This window comes from Pollicipes pollicipes, unplaced genomic scaffold, assembly GCF_011947565.3.
Source record: "Pollicipes pollicipes isolate AB1234 unplaced genomic scaffold, Ppol_2.1 Scaffold_7262;HRSCAF=8765_pilon_pilon_pilon, whole genome shotgun sequence".
In the NCBI taxonomy this organism is placed as follows: Eukaryota; Metazoa; Arthropoda; class Thecostraca; order Pollicipedomorpha; family Pollicipedidae; genus Pollicipes; species Pollicipes pollicipes.
This window is the reverse complement of record NW_023597055.1, coordinates 996,654-1,017,713: the sequence shown is the minus strand read 5'-3', so window position 1 is coordinate 1,017,713 and position 21,060 is coordinate 996,654. Positions and strand designations below refer to the sequence as shown.

Genomic DNA, 21,060 nt, shown 5'->3' with positions numbered 1-21,060 from the left:
CCCGAGATGATTAACGAACGAAACAATTGCTGCTAACCAATGAGTACGTGTGGACTGGCGGAAGAAGTGACAACTCTGCGAAAATGACTTAGCTTTTCCTCTCCTTACGCGAAAATTGACAGTCCGCGGTTAAATGCATTGAAATAATGCCAGGTGCCTTAAATGTCTTGGGGGAGTGCCAAATAGAACGTAACGATCAGCGGGGATTAAGACATCACAGAAAAACAACTTATGCCATCATTCTGAACTCTCTCAGCTGCGATCTCACTCCTGTTAGACTAACCGGATTTCTCGAGGCGTCAAATGCCGTAAAATGGAACAATGACTCAGCTCACGACCAGGATGGAGCCCGCGCATGACACTGTAAGCGAGTCTGAGCCTTACTTGTTCAGAAAGTCAGTGCCAACAGCCCTAACAAGTGTAACCAATAATCCCCCGACGAGAACTCGCCGCCGATAACACCACGTGACCTCAACAGGCCACCAAACATGGAAGCGGCGCGCGGGCGCCCCGCCGCGAGCGTCCACCCGAGGGATGAAGCACGGCGCGCGGCGCACCGGGGCACCAGGCGGTGACACGTCATACAGGACGTGGCTGGAGACCTACCTTCCTTCCTCCTGCCGTCCGGCCCCAGCTCCTCCTGGACCTCCTTCCACGCCTGCAACAACATTCACACTGAGGCGGCGATGCACAGCTGGACGTCGTAATTGTTGGCGTGAATCGTAAATTTTTGGCGTATAATTGTATAATCCCGCCCTGCAAAGCAAAACATTACAACTGGCAGCTACAATGTACGACACTAAAAAAAAAAACACCAGAAATATACAAACCTTAGACGTCTCGTCCTTCAGACGTCGTCAATGTACACATTTTGCAGGTATTTCGGTGACCGTTTTATAAGGTTTTCCTCAATACGAACCACGGACTGAAATCCGACAAAAACTAGGCCTTTCATGCTGCTGGTGGTATGCAACAGCCCGTCGCAAGAACGGGCGCGGTTTTATGTACGACACCGAGCAGCGCCCTCGTGTCTCCTGTTCGCAAGGGCACGACAAGAATCCGAGCCCCCCCCCCCCCCCAATACACATTAATATGGCGATATTCGCGCGCTCTCACCGGTACCGAAGACCGGCGTCCCGGTGACCGCCGACCGGGGCGGCAGGTCGGCCGCCCGCCGCCCCCGGCGGTCAGCCGCAGAGGCGCGCCCAGGTACGCCCAGGCGCGCGCACCCGTAACTCAACACACCACAATATCCCCTCTCCAGCTTGCGCGTCCATCGGTGTCACCTTTCTCCCCCCCCCCTCCCCCCCCCCACACACGCTGTGCAGACTACACGGTCCATTCGCCGTATCGCTCAGGAGGACGACCTCGCCTCTCGCTGCGGCGGCTGTGGAGGATTTCTCGCGCTTCATTGGAGCGATCAACCACCTCAGTTTCATCAACGTGTCTCTCGGGCTTTTCAGACTCGTCATTTTCAGATTCCGAGTCATTTTCTGGGTCCCACATCCCTTGATTCCACGTCAACGCTGGCCATCTGTCCGCGTCATTTGTCCCCTCATCTGCCTCTGTCCCCTGGTTCCTGTCACCCTGGCTCGTCAGATGCGGCTGCCTTCTTCCCGCAGGTTTCAACTGATCGAAATGACGTATGAAACGATGCCTAAAGTTGTCCTCTCTTTTGATGCGGTGTGTTTCCTTGTCGGCGGCTGATCACTACAAAGGGGCCATCCCAAGGGGATCGAACTTTTCCTGGCGTTCCTGGTTTTTGTGGAATCTTCACAAACACCCGATCCCCCAAACGATAAGGGACCATATTTGCCGTTTTTCGACGAGCATCCACTCTTTCCTGTTTTGTCTTCTGCTCCCGTCTGACTACCTCCTCGTGAGCTCTCGCCAACGTTTTCACAAGGTTTCTGGCCCAAGACTGCTCTGTGGTGAAACGGCTTGAACTTTCCTCCGTTCGAGCTATCTCAGGAGTGCGTGGGTGGCGACCAAACTGGAGAAAAAAGGGCGACCTACCAGTGACGTTGTGCGGAGCCAACATATGCTGAAATCTAACAACACCCAGACACTTGTCCCACTCGCATCCCGACTCCTGCACATTGCGACGGATCAGGGCACCGATTGTCTGGTTCGCCCTTTCCACGGCCCCATTCGACTGCGGATGGAATGCACTAACCCTTTTTTGTCCATGCCCATCGATTGTGTCACCACCGCCAGATGCTGGTTGTTAAATTCCAGACCACGATCTGTCAGTATGGATTCCGGGAGACCGTGACGGTACACGACACTCTCGATCGGCGAGCTGGCGACGGTTTCTGCCGATTTGTTTGGAATGGCGGCCAACTCGACACTTTTGGTCAGAAGGTCCAGTGCGACTAGAACGTACCGATTACCCTGTCCTGTGGTTTGTCGTCCGAACGGCCCCATCAGGTCAACAGCGACGTGCTGCCAAGGAGCTGTGGGCTGCCTCGTCCTTTCCAACGGCGCCGTGAAACGACGCCGCGTGTTGTTTGAGCGTGCACATACCAAACAGCTCCTACAGTAGTTCCTGACATCCTGCTCTATTTCCCACCAAATATATCCAGCCTGCTTCAGCAGACGACAGGTTCTTCCAGCACCACAATGTCCGAACTCGTCATGTTTGAGGCTCAAAACACGTGGAATGAGACCTTTCGGGACCAGCGTGTACTTCTTGCCTGCTTTGACGACGACTAACAAACCGCTCCCCTCATCAATGACCGGTTCAAGACCACGCTGTCGCCACCGACGGCTGTGTGGGCCCTGCACTCTGTTGAGACGTGCCTTCATGCGCAGTGCCCTAGACGCCTCGTCCTGCTCCTGAGCATCTCGCATGCCCTCCTCCACCAGGTGGATCAGATCGCGTGCCTGAGACTGTGGCGCTAGCTGCGCTGCGGAGATCATCACGCGAGACAGAGCATCAGCATGTTGGTTTTTCTCGGCGCGACGGAAATGTATTGCAAAATTGAACTCCTCGATCTCTTCAGCCCAGGGTGCGAACCGCCCTCTCGGATCTTTGGTGTTGCGTAACCATTGAAGCCCACAGTGGTCAGTGAACCACTTAAATCGCGCTCCAAGCAGGTACGGCCTGAATTTCCTCAAAGCGAAAACAAAAGCAAACACCTCCTTATCTCGAATGTGCCAATTCTTTTCATGATCTGAAAAGGCCTTCGAGGCAAAACTTACCGGCCTGTCGACCCCTGATTGGTCCCTCTGCGATAGAACACAGCCCAAACCAAAATCCGATGCATCCGTGCTAACCTCAAATTCTTGCTGCATGTCTGGTAAATGCAAGAGGGTGAACATCCTGAGGGCCTGTTTCATTTCTTGAAAAGCATTTTCTTTCCGTTCATCCCACTGGAACTTGGTCTTTCCAGAGATTTTATGCAGCGGAGCCGCTACAACCTGGAGATGTGGCACGAACTCATTGTAGTAATTGCAAAGCCCAAGATATTGTTTCAACTGTTTGGTTGTCTGTGGTCGCGGCCAATTCTTGATAACCTCGACCTTTTCCGCATCGGGCTCGAGACCTGAGGATGACACAACGAGCCCAAGAAACCTTATCCGCCGCCTGCAGGGCACCACTTTCTTGCTCTTTACAGTCAAACCAGCCCACCTCAGTCTTTCCAACACGGCTTGCAGCAGGTGCAGGTGCTCCTCTTCAGTTCTTCCACCAACAGTGATATCATCGAGATATGCAGTAACCCTGTTTCCAGTCAGGCCCCGCAATACCTCTGCTATCAGGCGAGAAAAGCAGCCAGGCGCACCCTTAGCCCCAAATGGCATCACCCGGAATTCCATTTCCCGTCCTCTGTTGTAAATGCCGTTTTTCTGATCTTCCGGGGCCACTGGGACCTACCAATAAGCCGAGTTCAGGTCCAGCGTGGTAAACAGCTGGGACCCGGCCAAGCTATCCAGGCATTCCTTGACAGATGGTACGTAGCAGACCTCATCCATCGTCTTGCTGTTTAACGCACGGAAGTCCACCGCGAAACGAAAAGAACCATCTGACTTCTTGACCATCAAAATACGTGACGACCAAGGATAATTGGAACGCTGGATTAGCCCACGGGCCTCCATGTCAGCAATATGCCTCCGCACTTCTGGTCTCAAATGATATGGGGTTCCTCTTGGCCTAACTGCAACAGGTGGCGACACGCCGGTGTTTATGCCGAAATGGGCACGATGTGTTCGACCCAGCTCAGCATCAGAATTTGCGAACACGTCCCGGTATCTGCCAAATAGACTTTTGAGATTCCTGAGACTGACCTCACTGACTTCCGCTTCCGCCAAATCAACGTTAACCGGTCCGACCCGCCTAGGCTTGTCACCCCCAATGGAGCCGTCGTCATGTCTTCAACCTTGCCAAGAACGGAATGGATATAAAGACGAACAGAATCTGGTCCGGGGTTTTCCACGAGGATTGAAATGCGGTTATCTACCCCAGACCGAGCCAGGCAAGGACTAACAGAAATTCCATAACGCTCCATTTGTCGAGGATCCGGATCAAACATAACATCTTGAGAAGTCGACCCGAAGTCCTCAGCTTGTGCGTAAATGATCCTTCCAGAAAATGGTTCCACTGTGAAATCAGATGCAAGACGCACGGAAACTGGCTGCATCGGATGCCATCTAACCGCTCCTCCAGCGGTACGCGAAAACCCCCTAGATACAGCACCCGCTCGCTATAGTTTGCTTGGAAGGACTTAAACGACGCCAGAACATCATTTCCAAGGATGGCCGGAGCGGACAAATCTTCCACCACCAATACCTGAACGTCATTTATCGCTGCCGGGCCGATCAAAACGTTTGCCGAAACCATTCCAACACATTTCAATGTTGTGTAATTGGCTGCGATCGGTTGTACAACCGCTGGATTGAGTGGTAACGAGCTGATGCCCGGAAGAGATGCCGACACACAGGTAACCATTGCTCCCGTATCAACCAACCACGTACAATCCACTTTCGCAATGCGACCATGCACATGAAGCGAACGGACCTGCGAATTGTGGGGACCTTTGACCTCTGATCCGGTTACCCCCGGCCCAGCGGTAGTAACCCTCCTCAGTTTAAAGCCTGATCATGCTGAGTGTGCCCAAACTCACGACAACGCCAGCAGACAACGGGGGCCGGTCGCCCCCGGCCGCGACCCAATGGAGCCCGAGTACACTCCACCTGCCGGTGGCCAGAAAAACCACATGTCCAGCATCGCATTTGTCTGCCCCGGAAACCAGTCCGGCCCGACCCGGGCGCCGGCCAGCCCGGCCCTGCCGCACCGCTGCCCTCCCCCTGTGCATGCTCCTGTGGGCCGCCCGCCCAGCTGACCTTGGGCGGGTCACGTGGCGGTCCCCCGCCCCGCTGAGGCGACCGCTGGCTGACCCGCCCGGCCCCGAATGACGTCTCGCCGCCCCCGGCGATAGCGCAAGCCGGCCGGCCTGCCGGCCCGGCCGCCGCGCGGATCTCGGACACGGCACGAGAGAGCCCGGCTACCTCGTCCCGGAGATGCTCAACCGCTCCCTTCTGTACTGAAGACCCCTTCACAATCTGACTGACTTTAGCCGGCGAGCGATGGACAGCCTCCTCAATTTGTTTGGCATGTATCGGCATCTTATCAAAGTCAATGCTGGGATACAACAGACGTAACTGTGCCGCAACATCTGACGAGATGCCATCCAAGAAACGACTCCTCAAGAGAGCGGCTCCAACAGACGTGTCCGGCTCCGAGTCAGGAAACGCACCCCGGAACAAAGAGAGTAAATCGGAAAGAAACATACCGTGTGTCTCGGAGGGCTGCTTACGTCGCTGACTGAGCCGGTCCTGATACCAGCTCTGGGACGGACCGAACTCCCGACGCAGTGCCGACTTCAGGCTCCGAACATCCCTTGTGTCCTCTTCTGACAGCGCATCCATCACCGCAATCCGCGAACCGAGGCCAAGAAGCGCCTTTCCCACTGCTTTCTTCTTATCCCCCACCGCCAGCCGACAGGCATCCAACCGTCGCAAGAAGTCTTCCAACTCTTCGCCATCACCCCACGCCAATTTCTCCCTCGACTCCATTTTGGCGCGCCCCCACTCGCTGCCACCAGTGTGATATTCGCGCGCTCTCACCGGTACCAGTCGACAGGCGTCTCGGTGACCGCCGACCGGGGCGGCAGGTCGGCCGCCGCCCCGGCGGTCAGCCGCAGAGGCGCGCCCAGGTACGCCCAGGCGCGCGCACCCGTAACTCAACACACCACAATATAACGCACTGCTCTTACATCGCAACCCAGCAACTCCACTCCACGGTCAAGCGCGACACGGATCAGACCGGTGCATCAGGCTGCTCACGGCGGGCAGCCGGGCTGCTCACGGAAGGTAGCCGGGCTGCTCACGGCAGGTAGCCGGGCTGCTCACGGCAGGTAGCCGGGATGCTCACGGCAGGTAGCCGGGATGCTCACGGCAGGTAGCTGGGCTGCTCACGGCAGGTAGCCGGGCTGCTCACGGCAGGTAGCTGGGCTGCTCACGGCAGGTAGCCGGGCTGCTCACGGCAGGTAGCCGGGCTGCTCACGGCAGGTAGCTGGGCTGCTCACGGCAGGCAGCCGGGCTGCTCACGGCAGGTAGCGGGGCTGCTCACGGCAGGTAGCCGGGCTGCTCACGGCAGGTAGCCGGGATGCTCACGGCACGTAGCCGCTAGGCGATTAGATAACAGCCCAGATAAAACACTGAATGATGGAAACTGGCGGAATGCCCTTTCGCCTTCAGGCCGCCTTCCCCTCACAAGTTATGGGAGGCTCGCAAACGTTAGTTGCTTCCGCCAGTGCCATGGCCTTAATGCTTATGATGTTGACAACTGAGCTTAGCAAAATGTCAAGGTATAAAATGCAAGCATGCCCAGGGCCCAGTTCTTCATAGACTTATGGCAGCACCTGCACCCATTGAGGTGGCATCACTGGTGTGCGCCAACTAAGCACGCTCTGGTTAACAGTGACAACTTGCTTGTGAACAAATGCACCTAAGTCAGTTCTTCATTGGCTTACCACCCAGGCTCCACCAGCCAGGGGAGCATCATAGATGCATGCTAGTAACAAAGACCCTTGATTCCAAATATGGGCACAAGTAGAATCAGATGATCCAACCTCGCAGAGACATATATCACACCCAGGAATGGCATACTTGAGTACTATTTGAATGAATCATGATTATCAAGTCATGTGGCTAAAGACATCATTATCATTTATACAATCCACATGAGATCAAACCAGACATGGTCAACACTGATGCCCTTCTGGCACTCACCATTGCCAAATCTTTCAGGTTCTCTACTGGGCAGACTGGGCTCAAATCTCTGTTGACAAACTATCACCATGCCTGAATGGGGCTTCAACAGTAGACTGTCAGGTGGGAGCCACATGCATTGCTGAAGTCTACCACTGTGCTTCTCCTCCATGCCTTTACTTGTTGATGACACCAGCAGCCAGTTTCCCAAAATGGAAAGTTGATGATTTCCCACATGCATTGCTAAAGTCTACCACTGTGCTTCTCGTGCATGCTTTTACTTGTTGATGACACCAGCAGCCAGTTTCCCAAAATGGAAAGTTGATGATTTCCCACACTGCACACTCCCAAACCAAATTAACTAATAACAGGATAACATCAGAACAAAACTTTCCAGGAAAAGAAATGCCAACCAATCTCAAAATGCTGTAATTTTTATTTGCGTGGTGATGATGAAACTTAGGTAAAGTGTGGAAGATAAACTGAGGAAAAACAGTCTGAAGAAATACAAAATACAAAAGTAACAGCAGTTTACTGAGTGTGCAAATATATAGCTTGTACACTATATAGTGAATATTTACTGTGCAAACCTTTACAAGCATTTCAGATGGCATTCAAAATATATCACCATTTGCAAAACCAATGGGTCACATTTTGTAGGCCTATTTTATCACCTAAAGCTACTTGGCTAAACCAGCAAGTCACCCAGACACAAACACTGTCCAGACAGGCCAGGCAGGGGGCAGACAGCACAGCCTCCGAATTGGCCAGTAATTGACCCAACTGTCCCCAACTTTCTGCTTCTGCCACCAACACCTGTGGGATGTGCATATTGACATGTTGCATACAGTGGCATGACCAAAATGAGGAATCAAAACAAAACACTCACCTCAGCGTCGGTGTGCTGACCATCGGACCGGCCAAAGTCACGCATGATAAGTCGCAAACGACGGTTGGCTTGAGACTCCACATTTTTTCCGACAGAATCTCTTTTCAATACCACACGCGCGACTTCATCTTCTTCGTTTGTCTCCGAAGGATCGCCCCCCGATAGCTGCAGCACCATAAGCGGCTTTTTTCGATCCGTCCGTTCATCTGCACCACCATCCTCGCTCATGTCGCAACCGGTTCGGGAATGCGCGGCCCCGACACCTCAACCAATAGGTCACGGGGCCCGATCCCAGCCCCTCTAGCGCCGTCCCACTTCTCACTTTGCAAACGCGTGCAATAGTTTAGCCAAGGTGCAGCGATTATCGCGTGGTAAGAAGTCATGGTTAAAATACTGTCAAGTTTCAGCGGCCTTTCGCCATGCTCTTTTGGCCAAATGCCAAGAAACGGGTAAGTTTTTGCGCCATGAAGCTAACGTCTCATGCAGCAATTCTAAGTATGCTTGCGTCTACCACTAGTGATAGCCACAAGCTCAAGAAAGCTTATAGTGCTGCATAGTGAGAAGCGTTTTAGTACTTCCAGGGTAAGGGATGAAACGGTCTTTTCTGGAGGAGCGACTAAACGGCCGACATAACCTGTTAACATCCGTATGCTTTGGGCCTATGGGACCGCTAGACATACAAATTTTACTGTTTGATACCGCTTGGATGATGACTTTTCTTCGACGGATGTGGCTTTCAACTCCTCGAGGGTGGCCTCCAGGCTCCAGCCCCATAGAGATGGTGAGCTTTGCTCAGGTAAGAACCCGTCTGTTGTGTGTGTTGATGGTTGGCTCAGGCATTTTTCCTCATCCACACCAAGGTTATTATTGGAAAGCACACCTGTGTATACTTCATTTGACATGTCGAAGAAATCCTACGAGACTTGCAAAGGTCAAGGTCTTCATAGATAAGTGTTGGAATACCTTTTTCCTGTTTTTTTATTGGGCCCGCGGATGTAACCATACTAAAGCTGTGGGTCAATACTTGGCCAGTACTGTTAACGATTTTGTCCTTTCAAGTCACGGTGCTAATATTGTTAGGCTCGTCTTTCAAAAATCAGTGATGTGATGTTTTCCGACAAAGTTCTGACATCAGCAGACAGCAAATATGACGCAAATTAGGCAAACAGCTGGCGAACGCTTCAGGAATGCGAGCACGGTACCCCGCTGTCATGGGCATTGCGCTGCCATACGGCGCCGGGCGTTGTGAGTGGTGGGGCGTTGTGGTTTGGTGTGACGTGAGTGCAGTGCGTCGTATTATTGTGTATTGTTTGTTGGATGGTTAGTTTGGTGCAGAACGCCTGCAGTGAGGGCATGAACAGTTCGACTGCGGTTGACTCGGGAACAGTTCTGCAGCGGGATGTTGTGGTCAAAGTCTGTAAATTTTTATGTGGAGTATTTGTGCTTGATTAATGAAGGAGTTGTGTTGCTCTTGTGGCCATGCCCTGGCGTTCCTGTTCATGCCTGCAGCTTAGACTTAATCAAAATTTTCCTGGAAGATCAAACACAAATTTTCCAGAATCCTGTGAGTTTTGCCTGCAATTTTGTAAAAACACAGCATCTAGTGTGAAACTCCATCAGTTTTTATTTAAACTAGAAGTGAGCTGTGTAAAACTGCTTTGTTCTGGTAAAGGTATTGGTCAGAATGCAGTGGTATGCAATAATATGCTTATTCCAAGCATCAGAAGATGCCGCCCGCAGTGCTTATGCAACACAAGTCTTATATAATCAACACAGGAAGGCAGCCAAGCCAAGCCAAGCAGCCAAGTGGTTAGCTCCCCCATCTCCCATGTGGGTCTCAGGTCCAAACCCCAGCCATATCATGGCCACTGGGCATTAACATGGTGCCTGCAATTACTGGTGCTCTATAAATATGTGTGATATGCATGTTGAGTTCCCTTCTCAAAATATAGTGAGAAGGAAGAGTAGGTCAGCAGTCTTGTATCCTCTGGGTATAGAAGTAGTCAAAGGCATGGACAGATTTAAGCATTAAAATCAGTACACTTTATCAAGGTATGGTGTATTGGTGTTTACCAGAAACCTTGAGTTCACTGAGTGCAACTCCTGAATACCACATGTATTTGTTCTTTGCAGAAAGGAACATTACTGGAAGCAAGATGTCATTCTGCTCATGGTTTGGTGGTGAAAAATATAGGGATCATTTTGAGCATGGTAAGTTAGTTATCCTCTTGAGTCATGAATCTTGATAAGCTAGACATGTCCCATGGTCATTATGATTTGCACTAAGTTGTACCCAGTTACATTGTCATCAATTGGCATTATATTGCTGTTGACATCTTGATAAACTGTTAAATTCTTGACAGTTACCTACCATCCACATAAGGGGACTGAAAGATGTAATTGTTCTAAAGTGTAAAACATTTTCACTGCTGCCCATCCCACACTGCTTTTTTCCTCATGGCCTAGCCCCATAATTATTGTGGAGACTCCCAGTGTCCCAGCAGTGTGCCACTCATCCATCAGTAGGTGATGGGGTGGTCAATGGAGGAGTGCCCCAAGTGCTGCACCCCCTGCCTGGCAGGAGTGTATGCCTGCTCGGAGTGCAGGCACCCATTGTTCGCCAGCAGTGCCAAGTACGCACACAGCACACCATGGCCTGCCTTCTCTACCACCGTCGGTGCTGACGCGCTGAAACGGCGCAAGGAGTCGGCCACCGCCTACAAGGTCGTGTTGTGGTCTTGTGGGTTGTGTTTGCATGTAGCTGTGACCTGCTTGCAGTCTGTGCAGTGCTGACCTGTCTGCTGCCCGCACCTCACCAGGCCCCAAGATGGGTCACCTGTCAGCCTGGTAAGATAGGGCCCAGCGGACTCTGAGACAGGTCCCCGTCGGGCCCCCAGACAGGCGCCCTCCGGTCCCCCTGGGGCAGGTCTCCAGTGTCTCCTTTCCCCTGACTCCGTGTATCCTGTCACAGGGGTGGGCCATCCATACCCCAGACGGCTCCGGCGAGGCTCGGGAGGAGCTGCGCGGGCTGCATGCCGGGGATCGCTTTGGGAGCTGGCCCCGCCCCGCCCATGACGCGTCGGCAGGCGGAGTCGCCGCCCGCGTGGCGCCGGCCCCGCCCCGCCCCGACCCCGGCCGCCCCGGCGGCTCGCTGGGTAGCCGCCAGCGAGCCTCCGGCGGGCCGCTGGCCAGCCCCGCCCCCTCCGTGCGCGCTTGACGGATGCGGTTGACGCTGGCCGGCCTGCTGCGCACGCCAGGGGTATACGCGTGCGGCGAGTGCGGCCACCCGCTTGTTCCCGAGCTCGGCCAAGTACGAGCACCACACGCCCTGGCCCGCCTTCAGCCAGCCGGCCGGCGAGGGTGCGCTGCGCAAGCTGCCCGAAGCCGAGGGCGCTACCGAGACCAAGTGCCCGGCGCTGAAGGTACGCCCGGCGGGCCGCGCGCTCAGGCTCGGGACACAGTGGTGTCCGGGCGCCAAATCAGGCAAATCATTGGAGAGATTATTTAAGATGGTTTTTCAAGTTTATTGTGTACTTCCACGCAGCTTTTAGAGTCCTGGTCGCTACGCTGTTTTGTTTGCGCGCCGTCCGGGCTCCACGTTGCAAGAGCGTGTCCACGTCGCCAGGCTGAGTTGATATTTGGCGATGAATGTCCCATACACTTCTCGAACTATCCGATGTTTTCTGTTGCCCCCGGCCCAGGCAGCACGATGCAAGACCGTGGCCTGCATGGTTGCGGTCAGGTCACACGCAGTGCCGAATGCGCCGACAATCTCTTCGCTGACTATATACTATAATCTCTCTGCTCTTGAGATGTGGGCTTTCAAGTTTTGCTGGCTTCCTACCGCTGTGCTGCCGCCGGTCAGGGGTGGACTAAGGTGGGCTGGATTGTGGACGTGGACCGCCTGGGGGTGATGCTGTACTGAGGGGTGTGCTCGCCCTGGCGTTAGGTTCTCCTCGTCTGGATCCCGTCAGGCGACCTGTTCCTAGCCCATGCATCCTACGCTGCTTCTATGCAACATCCTGAGCAATACGCATGTTGCACACGACTGCACGTCCCTCAGCCCCCATGCTTCTGGACGCATGCCTCCGCCTGCTGCGCCCGCCTTTGCACGTGTTTTGCGTGCCACGCGTTATCGTTTTGGTGTGTAGAAGCGTGTGTGTGTGTCGCAATGCATGAAACCCCACTTTCTCGTTGCGTTTGCGGTGGCACGGACGCAGCGCGACGAAGGGACACACCGCCGGCCCGTACAGCACATTCCGATAAAGCGCACCCAACGTTCTGGCCGGCAGCTGGCAGCCTGTAGCTTGGCTGCAGTCTGATGGTGTCGGCCTGCAGTTGGCAGTCTGTAGCTTGTCTGCAGTCTGACGGTGGCGGCCGGCGGCAGTCTGTAGCCTGGCTGCCGTCTGACGGTGACGGCCTGCCAGTTGGCAGTCTGTAGCCTGACTGCAGTCTGACGGTGGCGGCCGGCGGCAGTCTGTAGCCTGACTGCAGTCTGACGGCGGCGGCCGGCAGTAGTGGCAGTCTGTTAGCCTGGCTGCAGTCTGACGGTGGCGGCCGACGGCAGTCTGTAGCCTGACTGCCAGTCTGACGGTGGCGGCAGTAGTGCAGTCTGTAAGCCTGGCTGCAGTCTGACGGTGGCGGCCTGCAGGTAGCAATCTGTAGCCTGGCTGCAGTCTGACCTTTGCGGCCGGCAGTTGGCAAGTCTGAAGCCTGGCTGCAGTCTGACGGTCCGGCGGGCCGGCAGTTAGCACTGTGTGGCCTGGCTTGCAGTCTGACGGTGGCGGCCTGCAGCCGGCAGTCTGTGCCTGACTGCAGTCTGACGGTGGCGACCGGCAGTTGGGCGTGCCGGTTATCTGGGCGCGGCGCGACTTCCTGTGGCGCGGCGCCCGGACGGGCCCAACATCCGCATGTCGGGACCGCAGGACCGGCTGTCAGTCCCGGTGCGGCGCAGGCCGGCTGTGGTGGCCGGGCCTGCCTGCATGCTGGACGAAACAGCGAAACGAAACGGATGCTGGCGTTGGCCTCCGTAATGCATGGTTTTTCCAGTGGTTGGTGAAGGTTTTTGAAACGTTTCGGTCGCTGGGAAGAAACCGCCCTCTTCAAGGTTTGCGGCTGTGTGTGTTGTAGCAAACTGGCCAACTAGCACTTCTGTGAGGTCTATTGGGCTTTTCTGTCATATATAGTACAAATGCTATGTTTCTAAGTTTTTGGGAGACTGTCGGTTAAGACGTTACTACCATCGAACCCGATGGCTCACAAACCTTAAACCTTCTATAAGGATGACTTGCGACTTATGGTTCTAGACATCATCCAAAAACTAACCACCTTACACTTGCCTCGCGTCTCTCGCATTGTCCACGTAATAAGCAGGCGCGCCATAATCGTGAGCATGTCGCTCCAATGCTACACAGCCAGCCTGCGAACCGGCCCTCCCCCCGTGCCGCGCAGGTGATGTGCGGTAAATGCGGCAATGGGCTAGGGCATGAGTTCCTCGGGGACGGCCCGGACGGCGGCTCGCGCTTCTGAATATTCTCACACGCCCTCAAGTTTGTGCCTCACAAAGGTCAGTGGTCGCGACGATTGTCAGATTGATGATGATGGTGTCGATGGTGATGATGATGGTGGTGATGATTGATGACGGTGACGATGATTGATGATGACGATGATGATCGATGACGGGATGATGATTGATGGTTATGATAACGAGGATGAGGATGGTGACGATGACGATGATGATGATAGTCATGTATGACAACTCACAGGAAATAGAATTAATCAAGGTGTTATTGTTAAGTTGCAAATGCACATGCCTTCATAGTCCGTATGCTATGTGGATGTGGCGGTGCAATGGCGTCTGTTCCACTCACGGTGGTCCCCTCGGGGCTCGGCGCCGCCTGATGTGGCGTCTTTCCCACAATCGGCGTTGTCTGACCACGACGCCAGCGACCACAGCCATCGGAGCGCGTGTGGCATGGCACTGCTGGAGCGAACCCATGCGACGCACCCGAAACCCAACAGCCAGTCAGTTGACACCGTTTGAGCGCCTGAACGTCACGACCCACCGTTTGTTTTCCAGAGGTGATCAAGCGTGAGGGCGCTACCAATGGCACGAAGGCTGAGTAGCGCTGCCCCGCCGGCGGCGCCGCCGGTGGGCGGCGACCCTGCTGGGGTGGCGACCCCGGCTGGAAGGCCGGACGACCCGCAGGCCGGGCCGTCCGGCTCCGGTCCACAGATCCCGGACCGGGGGCGGCGAGGAGCGCGGCGATGGCGCGGGACGCGGCCTCCGCGGAGAGGGACCGGCCGGCAGGAAGCGGCTCAGGGTGTTGTTACGTTTGGGATCGGGCTGTGGTCCTCGCTCCTCACCCCCGGGACTGAGCTGCGGTCTTCACCAGGACTGGGCGCCGGTCCTGATCTCTCTGGTTCTGGCCTCCGGGACCTGATTGGTCCGTTGCCCTGATCTCGAGTACTGGTCACTAGTCCTGACCTCTGGTGCTGGCCTCTAGTCTTGGCGGTAATGGTTTTAAATCCTAACTTATGTCTGTCTCTAGCCGGGACGTTTGGCCTCCGTATCGGCGTTTATGTCTATGTCTACCTAGTTGATACTCGTCTATGCTACCAACCCTCGTTATCGGTCCGTGACCCTGACCGTTGGTGCCGGCGCCTGGTCCTGAACGCTGTCGCCGCCGCCGGTGCCGGCCTCGGGACGCGCCGGCTCCTTGCCGGGACGGAGCCGGCGGCGGCGCGACGGCCACGGGCGGCTCTGGGCCCCATGACGCACTGCCGGGAGTCCGCCGTCGGCGGGCCGGCCGCGCCGAGACTCGCCCGGACGCCGCCCGGCCGCCGCGCCGCCGCCCGCCCGCGACGTCAGAGTCGTCATACCTCACAGGCGAGAGGTGTGACGTGTGGGACGCCGTCGCTGGCGGACATGGACTCGATCAGGAACGGTGCGGGTCTGTTACGGCGACAGAGTGCGACGCGCAGAGCGCCGACACCGTGCTTGTCGGCCGTGTGGCGTTAAAGCTTGCGGAAGTGATGGAGACGATACGGGTGGGGATGCGCCTGGCGATGGAGATGCTCGAATGCCGGGTGCGGTGTCGTGGCGGCATGCGCGGTTGAGGAGCGCGTGCGTGCGATTGGTCGGGTTCGCCTCGTCTCTGTGTCGCTTACGCGTGCCATGTAGTTCTGCCGTGGCCGTCGCCGTGTCTGGCGCGGCCTTTACCGTTCACCGCTCGGAAAGCGGATGGCTTCGCTTGATAAGCTGTTGTAACCACGCGACACGTTTGCGATGATGCGTCCAAGACTCGGATTGTTGTTTTGCCCATGACGCCTCGGGCCGCTGCCGGCAGCAGCGTCGCAGCGAGCGTGTTCAGGGTCACCGCGCAGTCTCGCGCAGACGCCTCGCCACGCTCCGCGCAGCAGCACGCCGTGGTGCTCCTGTCTGCCCTCTAGCGGCTGTGGCACCCGACGCTCTCTGTTTGAGGGCCGCTGTGCTTTCTATCTAAGGGACGCGGTGCTCTCTGTTTAAGGGATGCGGTACTCTCCGTTTGAGGGACGCAGTGCTCTCTGTTTAAGGGACGCAGTGATTTCTGTTTAAGTGGTGCGGGTTTATCAAACTGGGGGGGGGGGGGGGAGGTGCTGCACTCGTGCTGTCGCACGAGACGCTCTGACTGGTGCGTGGTGTGCGGTCAGTGCCGGCTGTCGCCATGCTCACGTCTCCGGTTCACATCACGTTCACGTCTCCGGTTCACATCACATTCATGTCTCTGGTTCACATCACGTTCACGTTTCGTTCACGTCTCCAGCGACGATAAAATGCCTTTAGCTCCAAGTTGGATACGTCTGTGGAATTAATACAATCTAGGGAGATGTGTTGTTTGACTTCGAGGAACAGCACAACGGCACGGTTTGCACGAAGATAAGGGGCCTCAGCGTTCGCTGGGAACCGCTCGACGGACCTAGCCGCAGTAGCGCCTGCCGGCGTTAGGTGCGGTAGTATTCGGAGCTCTGCTTCCAGGCACTAGCCCCGCGCCACCGTCTGCTAGCCCGCCAATTGCAAAATCGCCGCAGACGTAGACATGTCAGTGCACACCTGAAGCCCATTCTTGTTGCACGGTTGTGATTTTATTCTTTTGGGATGTGATGCCCCTTTTGGTCATTAGTGGCCATTTCGGGATGTGGGTTTGGAGGAGGGTGAAAAGTGGCGGACAAGACTGCGTGCACTTGGGAGTGACCCGTCGGGGCCAAACCCGCGCAGGGGACTCCATATTTGGGGTATGTGCAGGCGGGTGGATGTTGGGTCTCCGGTCAGGGAAACATGTCCACTCATGGCTGGTGCTGCTAATGCTGGTGCGTGCAGTTTTCCCCGGATAGACAGGGAAGCCGCAGCACGCTGGACAAGCGCGAATAGGAAAAGGAGCGCGGCGGGCGAGAAAACCGCGGCAAGGAAATTTATTTGGTACCGATCGAGGTAGGTTTGTGCACGCTTGGTCCGTTGTGTAGAAGATGCAAAGTCGACCTTGGCTTGGAATAGAAACGGGGTGACCGCCCGCCCACCCGCCTGGGGTACCCACGTGTAGCCTGCTTCCTGCCGACCTGCCATTGCAAACGGAGAGCACCTCGCCCTTGCAGACGATTCTCTGCGGTGTGTCGAGTCGTGGCACGGAACGGGATCTGCCTGCGGGCGCCGGCGCACCGAAAATGTCAAAAGGAGCCCCTGCAGCCTGACGTGCAAGAATCAACAAGGCAGTTTTGAAGAGGTTATGAGGTCCAAGGCCTCAGCCACAGCGACACGAGCTGGGCGACCGAGTGCTGGAGTGATGGGTGATGTGGAGCTTACCGTTCTCGTCACGGGGTAATGTTACAAGCGCGTGGCGCGGAAGCGTGCCGGCGCCGCCACCTGCACTCAGTGATATGTAAACGCGGAATGTTTGCCGCGAGTCTCTGTACGTCTCCGCAGGGCGTAATTGGAAATTAACAATTACTACAACGCATCGTGGTCACCGGCCGGAAACCTGACACTGCTAATCGCTTCACCATGACCCGTGGTAGACTGACTCGACGCGCCCGGTCAGAGCTCCGTACGGCTCCTCGCTGGGCCAGTAGCGGCTGCTCCCGGCAAACGCGTCCCGCACATGGACAAAGTTTTATTTATAAATCAGCCCCATTGGACCGCAGCCGTCGGGCGACGCCTCGGGCGCGCGCCCCGCCATCCCCGTACGACCCTGGCGCCCACGGCCACCGCTGCGCAAATGCTAAAATATCACAGGTGCTGGCTGGGGGGCCGCCGGACGGCCGAGGCGCCGCCTCCTGCCGCCGCCGCGGCCGGGCGCCGGCCGGCGCTGCCGATGGTCCGGACGACCACGTCCGCCGACGTGGCCGGCGGCGGGCGTGGCGGCGGCTCGCGTCGGGGCAGTCGGCGGGGCGTCGCTGTCCGCTCGATTGTCGGGCGCGCGCGCCGGTCCAGCCGCGGTGCCGCCGGCGACCTGAGGTTGTCTGGCGGTGTCGACGTCGGTGCGCTGGTCGGGCCGCGCCAGGGAGCCGGTGCCGGCGCCGGCGGGGGCGCCTTGCCGGGCCCCGAGCGCGTCCCAGCGCCGCAACCCGGCGGAACTTCGCCTCGCTCCGGCGGCGCGGCGATGGCAAGAGATCAGCTCTGCGGCGTTCGCTGGCGGCGTCTTCCGCGGCTGGCGCGCCGGCCGCCTCCGCCGGCCTCCCCTGACCTGACCCGGGCGGCGCTGGCGGCGGCGCAGCCCCACGCCCCGGCGGCCCCTCTCACCACCGGAGGCCACTCGCAATGTAAAGCTTCCAAACGGCGTGCGCCACACGGCGCGACCCCACGCGCCGGATAATATTAACAACATAATAGCGATCACCACCCTGGAAGGCGCGCAGCCGCCAGCGGCAAGGCGCGGGGCGGCGGCCAGCTTCTGCGGGCGGCGGGCGCGGGCGGGGCGGGGTGGCGGCGGCGGACGGCGGGGCGGGCCGCGGCGCCGCGCCGGCCGGCGGCGGGCCCGCAGCGGCGGGGGACGACCCCCTGAGAATCACCGCCGGCCGGACGAGCCGGCCAGCGCGCCACCACACTGAGAGACACAAATACAGCGCGTCGCTTTGTATGCGTCAGTTCAGGTCCCGGTCCTCCAGAAATTTGTATTCGAACTTGAAGCCCTCCTTCTTCCGCTGGCTCCACTTTTCGAAGTCGAAGTACACGTACGTGCCCTGCCGGCGCGGGGGGCGCGTGTCAGCTGCGATGTCTCTGCCCGTGGGGACCACCGGCGCGGCCACGAAAACCACGTGCCACACACCGGGGAACGGAACAGAATAGTTCACCGGTAGCAACATCTCGCGAAAGAAAGTCGTGTTTTGTCCTTCGCATTGTCCGATTCGACTATCGACATTACACGACGCGGTCCCCATGCTTGCGTCCACGAGCAAACCTCAAACGTCCGCGCTTCGACGCAAAACCATGATCAATATCGACGCGACAACTGCGTGTAGTTCGCCGAACCATGCGGAATTAGCCACGGCAAGATCCATGCCACCTCGGATGGCAACGATGCACATGGTCCACACAACCACACTCGCTCGACAAGGTGCGAGGCCCTCTTAGCTACACCCGTCGCGGCCGTACCTGCTCATATTCGTCGGTGATGACCTTGGGCTCCTCGTGCCGCTGAAACCACATCATGTACTTGGTGTGGAACCTCCAGGACTGCTTCTTCAGCGCCTTCGCCGCCAGATACTGGGCCTTTGTACCTGCGGGCGGGCACGTCGGCCTTCAGTGCCGCCACTCGCACACCTCCCGTGCCCAAGACAGGCGGACGCGCACAGCGTGCCGGCGCGCGGCGCCCGGCCTGCCGCCGCCGCCAGTCTGCTGGCACGCCGCCGCGCCGCAGCCGTCAGCGCTGCGTGATGACGTGCCCGCGTCATCATGCTTGTTCGGACGACCAGTGCGCACTGCTGGACTGGCATGCGTAGACCGGCGTTCACTGGCGAACGGCACTAGCGGTGCTGTCTGTCTGTGTGTTACGTCCTGGTCTGTTCTGTTCTGTCCTGTTGTTTTGCTCTGTCTGTCTGTTCGGGTGCTGAGAGGCGGTCGTCGGTGAGCTACATGTGGTGAGTGGAGCAAGATCGTTTGGTGCGGCGTGTGGCTGATATGTCAGTAGTGACCATCCGCACTACCACTTCAAGCGAATTTCGAATTTTCGAATTTCCCACCTTTGGGGCAAATTTCAAAAACATACACTGCAAATTACGCTGTCAACGCTTTGTGACAGCACTACACTCATTCCCTTTGTGGCAGCCCCAGAGTGTATCCATAGTCCGCGACAATCGCAGTTGTCGCGACCGCCGTCGTCATGACAACCGTCGTCATGACGGCAGAACCTGCCGTGGGCCGTCGTCAGCTCTTACGGGTTAAGAGTGGTGCCTCTACTGGTATGGATGACGACAGTACAGATGACTGTTTGCGACTGGTACAGCGGCCGGCAAGGGCCAGTTAGTGAGTATTCGCGACTGGTACAGCGGCCGGCAAGGGCCAGTTAGTGAGAAGCGCATTTGTTGAAGTTTGAACCAGCGCGTCAATGTAGACCACGTGATATTCCGCTTCCCAAAGCCAAAGTGCGCTTCGAAACGAGCCACTTTGGTGAACGCAGTAGGGGAAAAATCAAAAGCTTTGGTAAAACGTATCGTTGAATTCGCGGGATAATAGCCTAGTGTCTGCGTATCGTTTTAAGCATTTGTTTTCAGATTAGTGTGTTGCAAACATTGCAGGACTCAAACGTTGGAAAAAGCAGGGCAAATGACAAGCATTGCTTTCATAGTGGGGAGCATGGAGTTCATGAGAATTCTCCCGAGGGAGTGGGTACTTCAAATCAAAATTCGGAGCTTTCAGACATATTTCGAGAAAATGTTTTCTCATCGATCAAATCGAACTCTTCTGATCCAACAATGGGTGAACAGAAAAAAGTGTCATACACCCTTTAATCGGGATTTGTGAAGGATAGCCAGTTTGAGAGTGACAACACTGGGGAAGAGAAAGGTTCAGCAGCAGCTGCGCGCGCCAAGGCCGCATGGCCTAGCTTTTTCGCAGCAAGTGCGAGTAAGTCAGCGCGTTACAAACAACATCATGCAGACAAGCTACACTTCATTAAAGTTTCTCGGACCACAAAGCCACACGTCGGCAACATAAATACAAACTACGTGCCTGCTTTGAAATTACAGCAAACGTACCAATTCTCGGAGCGCTTCCTTACCTTCCATATAATAGAAGATGAAGAAGAGGGTTTCAACAGACAACTTGAGAAAAAAATCGATGGAATCACTGCCAGGTGGGGGTACCTGCGGACACAAATGACGCGTTACGTCACAGCTCTCATCTGTTACCAGTGCGGAGACGCCATCTGTTACGAGTGCAGTTGCCAGCCGTCCAAATGCATTCCTGGGGTGCTAAGACAACTGTTTCTCCCCCACCCCACCTACCCTTCAAGACACGGGGAGTGGGAGAAGTGGAGCGGGTTTCGGGAACCTTTCCACACCGTGACGCAAGAACCGCCGACGGAGCCCTTAACCCGGGCCAAACCATGCAGGCTACCATCATCCTCCACCCGACACACAGCACGCGAGACCACAGGCCCGCAAGCAGGTCTCCCACAACGCCACCAGTCCCCACACCACAGCTGGGCGTACAACAGCCCCCGGTAGTCAGTCGCGCTGACGCGCCTTGAGCGCCACTCCCGACGCGGACAGGTCCCCGCGCGCGCCGCGTCCCGCGTGGCGCGGCAGGCGGCGCCAGGCACGGTCGGCGCGTTGGCCTTATCGTCGCGAAACAGTGAGGCGGGCTGCCCGCTTAGAGGCTATAGGCTGGTCAGCTGGTGAGCCTCTGCGGCCTGATTGGTTGATTG

General features: G+C 56.6%; 3 protein-coding genes across 6 annotated transcripts in view; 1 reads left to right on the top strand and 2 right to left on the bottom strand.

Annotated features, from left to right (window-relative positions):
* LOC119114021 (uncharacterized) overlaps window positions 1-8,489 on the bottom strand; it is a 43,497-nt gene extending 35,008 nt beyond the window's left edge. The window contains exons 1-2 of the mRNA XM_037238252.1: window positions 8,162-8,489; window positions 607-658 (exon numbers count right to left, since the gene is read on the bottom strand). Coding sequence (XP_037094147.1) covers window positions 607-658; window positions 8,162-8,389 — 280 coding nt within the window. The 5' untranslated portion in view covers window positions 8,390-8,489. The remainder of the gene's footprint in view (window positions 1-606; window positions 659-8,161) is intronic.
* Window positions 8,490-9,410: 921 nt separating this feature from the next.
* On the top strand, window positions 9,411-15,470 carry LOC119113925 (methionine-R-sulfoxide reductase B1-A-like). 4 transcript variants are annotated; one of them, XM_037238155.1, is made up of 5 exons: window positions 9,411-9,438; window positions 10,295-10,372; window positions 10,743-10,885; window positions 13,613-13,727; window positions 14,241-15,470. In XM_037238155.1, exons 2-5 carry the CDS (start codon window positions 10,318-10,320, stop codon window positions 14,285-14,287), a joined length of 360 nt encoding a protein of 119 aa, XP_037094050.1. In that variant the 5' UTR covers window positions 9,411-9,438; window positions 10,295-10,317; the 3' UTR covers window positions 14,288-15,470. The 4 variants fall into 4 exon arrangements, with proteins under 4 accessions (XP_037094050.1, XP_037094051.1, XP_037094052.1 ...); XM_037238156.1 differs by having other exon boundaries at window positions 9,418-9,481; XM_037238157.1 differs by lacking the exon at window positions 9,411-9,438 and adding an exon at window positions 9,690-9,725.
* A 2,673-nt stretch (window positions 15,471-18,143) lies between these two features.
* The window catches only part of LOC119114020 (CCR4-NOT transcription complex subunit 3-like), a 4,648-nt gene continuing 1,731 nt past the window's right edge, over window positions 18,144-21,060 (bottom strand). Inside the window, exons 2-4 of the mRNA XM_037238251.1 lie at window positions 20,413-20,597; window positions 18,789-18,913; window positions 18,144-18,376 (exon numbers count right to left, since the gene is read on the bottom strand). Coding sequence (XP_037094146.1) covers window positions 18,278-18,376; window positions 18,789-18,913; window positions 20,413-20,597 — 409 coding nt within the window. The 3' untranslated portion in view covers window positions 18,144-18,277. The remainder of the gene's footprint in view (window positions 18,377-18,788; window positions 18,914-20,412; window positions 20,598-21,060) is intronic.